The sequence below is a fragment of the Durotheca rogersii genome (assembly GCF_024521655.1).
Source record: "Durotheca rogersii strain YMJ 92031201 chromosome Unknown GGS23scaffold_21, whole genome shotgun sequence".
Lineage (NCBI taxonomy): Eukaryota > Fungi > Ascomycota > Sordariomycetes > Xylariales > Xylariaceae > Durotheca > Durotheca rogersii.
The window spans coordinates 604602-614641 of record NW_026251252.1 but is presented as its reverse complement, the minus strand read 5'-3'; the positions used below and the strand labels follow the sequence as shown (position 1 = coordinate 614641).

At 56.6% G+C, this 10040-nt stretch overlaps 3 protein-coding genes across 3 annotated transcripts; 2 read left to right on the top strand and 1 right to left on the bottom strand.

The window, feature by feature from the left end:
• Positions 1 to 1997: 1997 nt before the first annotated feature.
• Positions 1998 to 5257, top strand: GGS23DRAFT_606672 (hint-domain-containing protein; the record flags this gene model as incomplete). The annotated part of the gene is made up of 6 exons (XM_051519930.1): positions 1998 to 2016; positions 2848 to 3155; positions 3230 to 3423; positions 3520 to 3646; positions 3704 to 4380; positions 4501 to 5257. The coding sequence occupies 6 exons, from the start codon at positions 1998 to 2000 to the stop codon at positions 5255 to 5257; spliced, it is 2082 nt and encodes a 693-aa protein (XP_051369623.1).
• A 974-nt stretch (positions 5258 to 6231) lies between these two features.
• On the top strand, positions 6232 to 8568 carry GGS23DRAFT_579467 (glucosidase II beta subunit-like protein-domain-containing protein). Its single transcript, XM_051517061.1, has 3 exons — positions 6232 to 6512; positions 6685 to 7626; positions 7709 to 8568. Exons 1-3 carry the CDS (start codon positions 6413 to 6415, stop codon positions 8353 to 8355), a joined length of 1689 nt encoding a protein of 562 aa, XP_051369622.1. The 5' UTR covers positions 6232 to 6412; the 3' UTR covers positions 8356 to 8568.
• On the bottom strand, positions 8569 to 9705 carry GGS23DRAFT_579465 (DUF602-domain-containing protein). Its single transcript, XM_051517060.1, has one exon. It carries the CDS (start codon positions 9551 to 9553, stop codon positions 8693 to 8695), a length of 861 nt encoding a protein of 286 aa, XP_051369621.1. The 5' UTR covers positions 9554 to 9705; the 3' UTR covers positions 8569 to 8692.
• Between the last annotated feature and the right edge of the window lie 335 nt (positions 9706 to 10040).

Here is a 10040-nt window from a genome sequence, read left to right as displayed (position 1 = left end):
TCTACGAAAGAACGAAAACTCGCATTCATCTTCTCTCGTAATTCACCACACAACTACGCCGCCAAGTCCACATTCACCATGTACGCGGCTCACTGTTGCAAGTGCGGTGGCGTCTTCGTCATCAACACCGACTGCAGTTGGTGCAAACACAAGGAGTGCTCCGAGTGCAATTAAGGCCGGGGAACGCGGAGCAAAGCGAAAGGTCAGCTATCTATCTCTCCAGGCTGCCGTTCCGCCGGGGAAACAAAAAAAAAGGTAGAAAGTCCGTGAAGTTAACAACAAGCCATAGGCTCCTCTTCGCCATCAGAGATCAGAGTTGCGCTCGGGGTAGGCGCAGTCGCCACCAGGCAAATTTGTTGGGCGACGGAATGCGAAAATCTACGATAGCTGCGATTTCTCGTTAAACCAGGTGGGCTGCCTGGGCTGTTTTTTTTTTTTTTTTTTTGGTCTCCGGCGCATCGGCGACGGTATCGGTTTAATGCGAATGGTGGGCATACGAAAACGCAACGGCGCTTGAGGAGGGGGGGAAGGTCGAGGACGAAGGGGAGAGAGGGGTGTTCATCCTCATGGCCGCACCGCTTTCCGCGACGTCATATGTCCGTATGTCTTTAGGTACCTACTTATATTCAGACGCGGTTTAAATCTCTTGCCACTTTGTCCCCGATGGGTCTCCAACAAGGTCTCCAACGCCATGTCGCTGTGCCTACGCCATCGTAGCCCGCTACCAAGTAGTGCTGGACGGATAGGCAGGGTTCCAGCGCGAAGCTAGCCAGTTGCGCAAAACTACACCTAACGATGTGACCCATCAGAACCCAATCGCGGAGACTCAGATCTGGCCCCCGGCATAGTATGGAGTTAGGCGTAGGTATGATGTGGTTGGACCATGCGAAAACTGCCTGGCGAGGCGCAAGGTGTGTGTTTGCCGTCAAGGCCGTGCGGGGAGTTAATCATGTTGGGCGTTCTCGGATTCCCGGACCCCTTCACAAGCCGTGGGTGGGATGCCTCCGAGACATGACCTGGCTGCGCTCGACTGGGATAGACTGGGGGGTTCCCTGAAGAAGAAGAGCTGTTTAAAAAATGAAAATAAGAGCTGTTGAGGTGTGTAGAAAGTGAGGAGTGTGGAATGAAACGTACCTGCGCGGCGAATCCCTAATGATCACGGGCGTCCTCGTGGCTCGTCGCCATCAATTTGGCGTCATCCTTCAGGTCGTGTAGGTAGTTACACATACTATAGGTATAGCCAACTGGCGACGTGGACAGCCTCAACCTCGTCGGTGGCGCTGAGCGGGTGCAGGCAAAGCCACACATGAAGCATCAAGCAGGTACTTTAATATCCCGATAGCAATTGGCCAATGGCGGCATCGGCTGACAGCGCTGGGGGAACGGGGTCGGTCGCACGCTGCAGGGGTTCTTAGCATACCTATATATATATATTATATATACGTGTATATCTGTATTTAGGTATATTTATATAGGTAGGTAACATCGTGACAGACGACACCATGCGAGACAAGTGTACGAGGAGGAGCCCGAGAGAGGTGAGGTCGTAGTCCTCCTGTCTGCCTCGCCAATCACCAGCGCAGCGCCCAGGAGAGAACCCGGCTTGCCCGATCAGCCGACGGCCGGGCTAGGTGTGTTCGGCGTCATACCCGATTCTCTCTTTTTGCTTCCTCTTCCCTCCCCTTTTGCCTACTTCGAGAGGGCGAGGGTGCGATGGTGCGAGAGACTCTCGGCAAACTCCCCAACCACCAACTTCTTTACGCGCACTTACTACACGCTTGCCAAGTGCGCGTTGGCTCTGGCGACAGCAGAGGGGTTGGCCTCCCACCCCATCCCCCTGGACAGGAACCGCCCGTATCTGTCCACGATGTTTTGGCGAATCCCCCGTAAAATATCAGTAAGCATTACTCCGCCTGCCGACGGTAAGATCCGAGAGACCCTCGTCGCCTCCGGGCTCCATGCTTTTGACAGCTAGGTACACACATGCATAGACACACATGCACCGTATCGACGTAGGTACGTTCAACTGTCTTCGTCTGACGCTGTGGGCACGTAATGCTAACGAGGACACATCTACACATCGAACTAAAGATCTAATATGGTGCGCTCTGTCCAGTCTCGGCGGCACCAGCACGAGCAGATCCGAGCGAGCAAGTTTCTACAAGTACCACCCCTGGAGAGTTTCTTCCTAGAGAGCGCCGCTATCCACAGCCCAACCCCACAAGGCCAGTCCGGCATCGAAACCAGCAGGAAGAGGGTCCATCCGAAATCAGTAGGTCGGTGGCCCATACCGCCAGGAGGGGAGGGAGCTGCCTCGGATTGTCATCGCCCCAACGGCCCTCCCTGCGCCAAGCACAACTTCGACAGCTAAGGAGGCAGACAATAGGTATAAAGTCAGACGGTGACCTCGTAGATGGTTCCCCCCCGGTTCGTGAGTTGTGCCCCCTACCATTCGGCGTCTACCGAGTCCAGCTTCGAGCGTGGGCGACAGCGTTCAGGCGTGGCGCCACAGCAAACAAGTATATCTCCTAGAAAACGAAGAATCCCGGCGTCTTGGTCGACCGCCGCCCGCACGCGCACCCAAGAGCATTTGGAAACAGAGAACCCGTCCGTACAGGGAAACGAACGCCTCGGGGCTCGCCTAGAGTATCGATAAGAAAACTTATCCGTCGCTATCAAGATGGTAAGCTGCTGTGTCCAGAGAAACCGATAAGCGCTCCATAGCAGGGCCGGGCTAAGAGGAGCAGCGAGTTCCGGTGCAAAAGGAAGAAGAGGATGATGGGTTCCTGTTGGTGGTGGGGAACCCCCCGCCGTACAGCGCCTTCACGACCTCCTCCCCGACGGGAGAAGAAGTCGGGCTGAGCGTACACCCGATCCCGTCTTCCGACGGCGTAATCGTTCGAGTACAACCGCCGGCAAAGCCAAACGGGCCAAAACTTCGTCATGTCCCGTGCGATATCGTGTTGGTTATTGATGTCTCGAGTAGTATGGGTGCCCCGGCTCCCACCAAGATGAACGGAGAAGACGGGAAACCCAGCTCTGAGCACTTCGGGTTGTCCGTCATGGACCTCACGAAACATGCCGCACGTACCATCCTCTCAACCCTCGACGAAGGGGACAGACTCGGGATCGTCACCTTCAGCACCAACGCGAGGGTAAGTCTCCCTCCGCCCTCCCCATGCCTCATAACCGTGAGTGACTTTAGCTAAACGGCGCGGCCCGCGGATAGATCGTCCAGAAGCTACAGCCGATGACAGAGAAGAACAAGGCGCTCGCCGAATCTAGGATCGAGGCGTTGGCCCCCGATATGATGACCAACCTCTGGCACGGCATCCAGTCGGGGCTCAGCCTCTTCCCCTCTCAGCAGAGCACGGAACGCGTGCCCGCCGTCATGATCCTAACAGACGGGCAGCCTAACCACATGTACTTGCCTGCCAGATCCTAGCACCCTCTTCCTAGTATTGGCACTAATACGGATCGCAGGTGTCCCGCGCAAGGTTACGTCTCGAAGATACGCAGCTTTGGGGCCCTCCCGACTACCCTCCACACATTCGGCTTCGGCTACGACATCAAGTCGGGATTGCTGAAGTCCATTGCCGAGGTCGGCAGGGGTAACTACGCCTTTATCCCCGACGCCGGCATGATAGTACGAAGTCCGAGCCCACTCCTCTCAGGCAACTGGGACTGACGCGAGGTGATGTAGGGAACGGTATTTGTCCACGCGATCGCGCATCTCCAGTCCACATACGCGACAAGATGCACCCTCGAAATCACGACCCCCAAGAGTGTGAACCTGAGGACGACGGCCGGCAAGACCATCGATAAACAAGTACGAGAGGAAGAGACGTGCAATAAGATCACCATCGACCTCGGGAACCTTCAATACGGCCAGTCTCGGGACATATATCTCGAGAATGTCAACGGCGAGGGCGGCAAGGCCTCATTTGGGGCGCCTAGCGACGAGAAGCTTTTCATCGACGCCAAGCTCGAGTATTCGCGGGTAGGCGCCACGGAATCGTGTGCCTTCGCCCAGCAAAATCTCTTAGCGGGTGCCGACCTCCCCGCGGCCGAAATCGCTTACCACCAGAGCCGATCGAGGGTGTGCGATTTCCTATCCTCGCTATTCCCGCTCCGGAAGGACGGGGAGTATCAGACGCGGAAAGAAGCCGACCCGAGGCGCTACAAGGGCGACTTCGACCTCCTGCTAGCGAGTATCCCGGCGAGGAACTTTGACGACGAGTACAACAAATCCCTGATGGAGGACCTAGTGGGCGAGTCCCCGTCCGGGCAGGTGAGCCTGGCGCTGTCGAACGGCGAATACTTCAAGAAATGGGGTTGCCATTATTTCTTCAGCCTGTGGAACGCGCACGCGAAACAACTGTAAGCCGACCCCTTGCTCGTCGTCCTCCGACCCGAGGGCTGTTTCTCTAAGTTTCTCTGCCCGCCTGCCTGTTGATTTCCGCGCTCTCATTCTCGCGGCGGCTAACACTAGTCGGCTAGGTGCAACTCCTTCAAGGACCCCGGCCCCTTGATGTACAACCGGAACGAATTCTTCGCGCAGTGCCGAGACGCGCTCGACCGGGCTTTCGACACCCTCCCGCCACCTACGCCGTCCTGCTCCAACTTCGCCACCACGGGCCTGATCGACATGACGCGGCTCAACCGCCGGTACGAGCCTTGCTTCGCGGCCTCGAGCACGGTCGCGATGGACGACGGCGCCAGGAAACCCATCCTGGAGGTCAAGCGGGGCTCGAGAGTGCTCACGCCGGCGGGGACCCGGGCGGTGGCGGCAGTGCTGTACACGCCTGTAAGCGAGATCCCCATGTGCCGGGTTGGCAGCCTTGTCGTCACGCCCTGGCACCCGGTCAGGGCCAGCTCTGGCGAATGGTTCTTCCCGGCGCAACCGCCCTGTGTCTACGCGGAACCACAGGTGGTGCTATACTCCGGGACCATCGTTTCGGTGCTCCTGGAACCGGACGCGGACAGCGACGCTCACGCGATACTGGTCGACGGGGTCTGGGGCGTGACGCTCGGGCATGGACTGGTGCGGGACAGCGGGGATGTACGCGCGCACCCGTTCTTGGGCGACTACCGAAAAGTGGTGAAGGCGATGGCGAAGCTGCAGCCGAGAGAAGAAGACGGGGTCGCGATCACGGGCGGGGTTCTGCGACGGGATTCGGACGGTCTCGTTTGCGGGTTCCGGCCGCCCGACCGACCGTGTCTTCCTGGTGCGCGGGAGAAGATGGTGGCAGGTTAAACGCCTGCAGCTTCAGCGCCGACAGCCCAGTGAGAAGTGGTTTGTTTTTTATACAGGGAGTCAGATATCCGGTAGGATTGCCAGGAAAACTGGAGGGTTAGACGCCTGCTGGCTAGGTATGTTATCCGGTTGTACATAGCAGAAATCGAGACACGAGTGTATAGGCTGGTGTGTGAATATATATATATATATAGTAAGAGCACAGGTAGGAGCTGGGCACTAGCAATGGACGAATATGAAGAAAAGGCACCGCCTCTTAGGAGGCACCTAGGGAGTTCGTAAAGGTATGTGTGAATGGAGAAAGGTGAGCTTTAGTATGTTTGGCGTCATACCCGAGAAGGGGCCAGGAATCAGGGATCCGTTAGGCATGGCACACACCTACATACCAACCCATGCCCTGACAAGGTAGATGTCAGCATACCGGCCTGTGTGTATATATAGGCACACAGCCTAGAGTGAAGCCGGGTGGATGATGGGTGCTAAAGGTGAGTTGAGGACGGTGATAAGCAATACCTCAGGAGGTAGGTGAGCGAAGGCTAGGGACCTGAAGTTCTACTTGAGATGTGGGCAGGTATAGGTAGGTAGGTAGGCGTATTACAGGAGGAGTCTCTTAATTTTATAGGTGCCTCTTAGGTGCCTCTTATGGACAGTTAGGGGGTTAGGAGGTAGCTAACATTATAAGTAGGTACCTACAGGTACTAAGACACCTCGGGTGCTTTAGCTCAAGCTGACCCTGTACCCAGTACTTGGGTTCAGTACTACTTGCCTGACGTAACTCCACAGTATACGCGGCTGTACACCTAATATACGTGAGACAGAAAGTACCTACTACGCCTACCTGGAGCTGGCTTATGTACTCAATTCTTGCTATCCTTATTTGACGTCTGCATTGGATGCCAAGGCCGGGCAGGGGACTTGGAGGTACCCCCTCTAAGCTCTAGTGGGCATCGGCACCACTTTGGAGATGCTTTCGTGTTATCAACTTTTTTGGGGCCTCACAACACACAGCAGTGCCCTTTAATTGACAGACATCTTTATTATATATTGGCGTTCTCAACGTCTCCCCCCCTCTCTCTCCGCCACCGCCTCAACTTTCGTGAGTTGACTGTGCCACTGGTACTACCCTTCGACCCTCCTTTCAGTCTTGGTTATAAAATGCGGCCCTCTCATCAGGCTCTGGTGCTGGTGGGCATCATAACTCAGAATGGGGTTGTCACAGCTGGCTCTGCGTTGCCACGAGGTGTTAGTCCTGAATGTTGGTTCCCTTCCTTCTCCTCCTCCTCCTCCTCCTCCTCCTCCTCCTCCTCCTCCTCCTACTCCTCAATATCAACCCCCCCCCCTTCCCCCAAAATTCATTCCAATCGCTGCCCTCTCGGCGATGGTTGCTGAATGGCTGTGGACGTGGCGCTGATCAATCCGAACTCTAGTCGCCAAGTTCTACGAAACCAAAGACACATTTACCTGCATCGGCCACCCCTCCATAGCCATTCCTTCCTCGAGGGTGAACGACAACTCTTGCGACTGCCCTGACGGTACCGACGAGCCTGGCACTGCCGCTTGTGCTCTGCTGGACCGCCTCTCTCCAGAGCAGCCCTTTCCTTCATCTCAAACGGGGACTACGAATACCACAAATGCTCTGCCCGGCTTCTGGTGTGCCAACAAGGGTCACGTTGGTGCCTATGTCCCCTTCCTGTACGTGAATGACGGCGTTTGCGACTATGACCTCTGCTGCGACGGCACCGAAGAATACGGAAGAGTCGGTGGCATCAAATGCGAGAACAAATGTGCCGAGATCGGAAAGGAGTATAGACGGATCGAGAAAGAGCGGGGTGACGGACTGGAGAGAGCCAACAAGCGCCGCAGAACCATGGTGAAGGAGTCTAAGGAACTACGCCGCCGGGTCGAGGCTAAGATCGGCACTCTTACCGAGGAGATCAAGGAGCTCGAGGTTAAGAGAGAGGATCTTAAAGCCAAGCTCGACGAGGTAGAGCGCCAGGAGCGCTTTAAGGTCGTCAAGAACGAAGGAACCGGCAAGCTGGGCGTGCTTGTTGGCCTGGCCAAGAAGAGGGTCGACGAGCTGCGCGAGACTCTAAGAAAAGTCGCGAGTGAGCATAATAAGCTCAGAGCGCGTGTCTCGGAACTCGAAGGCATTCTGACGACATTCAAGGACGAATACAATCCTAACTTCAATGACGAAGGTGTCAAGAAGGCCGTTCGAGCTTGGGAGGACTACTCAGTGAAAAAAGCTGCAGAGGTTACCGAGGAGCTCAACGAGGTTGATATCCAAGAAATCACCAAGGAAGATACCGAGGAATCTGGAATCAACTGGAAGGAATACGAAGAGGAAGAGGGCACTGACACGGACATTCGTACGTCGCAGTATTATTAAATATCTTATGAAAAGATGGCGTTGGGAGATCGGGGTGTGTGCTGACTAACTCGATAATGTAGTGTACAGCTTCGAAGCTTACCTCCCTGGCTCGCTTCGTGAATTCCTCCACACCAAGATCAACCTTTTCCGGATCTGGCTGATCGAGAATGGCCTCCTGGCTGACACCGGCTCCGGCAAGACCGAGTCTCGTCTCGTCAAGGCGGCGCGGGAAGCGCACGACTCGGTCGCAAACGATGTCAACGCCAAGGTGCGAGACCTGGACGACCAGAAGCGCGACCTGGAGAAGGACTACGGGAAGGATGACATCTTCCGATACCTCAAGGGCAAGTGCATCGCGACCGAAGCCGGCGAGTACGAGTATGAGCTGTGCTGGTTGGACAAGACGAGCCAGAAGAGCAAGAAGGGCGGCGGCAAGACCAACATGGGCAATTTCGACCGTTTCGATTGGGGTGAGGCCGACGAGGAGGAGCGACACGACGGCAAGGGCCTCGGCCGGGGCAAGCGACTGGTGCTGCGCTACGAGAACGGCCAGGGCTGCTGGAACGGCCCGAACCGGAAGACGGACGTGTGGCTCGCATGTGCCGAGACGGAGGAGCTGTGGCGGGTCAGCGAACTGGAGAAGTGCGTGTATAAGATGGAGGTGGGCACGCCCGCCGCCTGCGAGGAGGCGGCTGCTGAGCCGGGGCACGTCAAGGATGAGTTGTGATGTGTATATGCGTAAGAAAAAAGAGGGCGAGAGAGCCATGATGAGACACGATGATGACGATGACGAGTAATAAGGGCCGCACAGACGCGGCTAACTGTTAGAATCTTGCGACAGATACTTGCGATCAATACTTATAGGGGGGGACGAATGTCCCGAAATCGCTGCCTATTCACGTTTTATATCGCCCCGGTCTCACTGCGCGAAAAGGGGGGGGGGGGGGATCGTGCGGTAAGCAAGGGATGGGTCCTGGGACAGGTAGTATGCCAATTAGTATCATTAATTCATCACGTACTACGCACTACGTCGTAGCATTCTTCTTCCAACTTGGCCCCGCCCTTCACCTAACGGGCTCGCCTCTCCTGTGCCCCTCTATTATCTTCCTCCGCTTCGTCCTCTCTTCCTGCTCCGCTAATACTTTAGCCGTAAGGGAGGCCGTCATAGGGTTGTTGATCCGGCTGGAGATGCCGTTCTTGCTCGCCTTCTTCTCCGTCCTGCTGCCATCTGGCTCCCTGCGCGCATCCTCGTTCGTCCCCTTCTCCTTCTCCTCGGCCTTGCGCTTCTTCTTCCCGGAGCCCTTGTCCTTTTTCAGACTGTGCGTCAGGCCCAATGCCTTGAGCTCGTCGATCCGCTTGGCGAGCTTGTCCACCTCCGCCTCATCGGTGGGCAATATTGGTATGACGTCGCGCTCGACGAAGGTGGCGCTGCATTCGGGACACTGCCTCTCCGTCTCCGGCCCCGCCACCTCGAGCTCCTTCATGGCCGCCTCGGCAAACACGTGGCCGCACGGCACCACATACACGCTCCGGGTCGCGGCACCCAGCTCCTTGAGGCTGATGGGACAGGCGCGGGCCTCGCGGCCCTTCTCGTCGCTGCGCAGCGCGAAGCGGAGCTTGACCACGTCCTTGAGCGTCTTGACGCCGGTGCGCGCAAACTCGGCCTGCTGGGCCTCGGGGCGCGCGGGCTCGGTCGACGAAGGGGGTATGAGGCACTGCAAGATGGCCTCGTAGCTGTAGAGGCGCCCCCGCCAGTCGGAGGCGGTGTTGGCAGGGTCTAGCGGCGCATCCGATAGCGGGCACATGGCCCAGGCGTGAGAAAGCGACTCGAGTGCGGTGGCCTTTAGCTCGGACGTGGTCGGTAGGCGAGCGGCCTCGCGGACGAGCTCGCGGCGTTTGGGGATGGAACCGCCGTCGTTCCCCATGGTCCGCACGGCAGGAAGTAAACGATGGATAAGGTTGAATACGGAGGGGGAAGAGTGTGTTGAGTTTGTATGGTGTGAAGAGTGTGTATACACGTAAAAACGTGCACAAAAGCCACTGGTGGTTGAAGAAGGGGTGGTTTCGGTTGGTGGCGCTGTTAGAGGAGAGAAGAGGAGGATTAGTTGTCTGTTTCTTAGGTACCTAGGTACCTCTAGGCTACTGATAAGATAAAGCTATTGTAGGGGAGGTACATTAGGTAGGTACTTCAGCACCTTTGGCGCATAAGGTCCATTGTAGGGGGCGTGTAGACGTGTTGAGGCACTCGAGGTTAGCACCATGGGTGCTAGGGTTACCTGAAAGTTAGGTGCATTTGGTCCTCTCAAGACCCTGAGCAGGTACCTAGGTACCTAGGTAGGTATGTGCACCAAGGGCAGAGAGGTACCTAGTATTTCCCTAGCATGTGTACCTACAGCCAGGTACCTCCCTTCC

Excerpts from the sequence above, each read along its gene's own strand:
- GGS23DRAFT_579467 (XM_051517061.1), top strand. The coding sequence starts at position 6,413 with ATGCGGCCCTCTCATCAGGCTCTGGTGCTGGTGGGCATCATAACTCAG. Across the intron at positions 6,513-6,684 it reads ACGAGGTGTTAGTCCTGAAT|TCGCCAAGTTCTACGAAACC; the intron begins GTTGGTTCCCTT and ends TCCGAACTCTAG. Across the intron at positions 7,627-7,708 it reads GGGCACTGACACGGACATTC|TGTACAGCTTCGAAGCTTAC; the intron begins GTACGTCGCAGT and ends TCGATAATGTAG.
- GGS23DRAFT_579465 (XM_051517060.1), bottom strand. The coding sequence starts at position 9,553 with ATGGGGAACGACGGCGGTTCCATCCCCAAACGCCGCGAGCTCGTCCGC.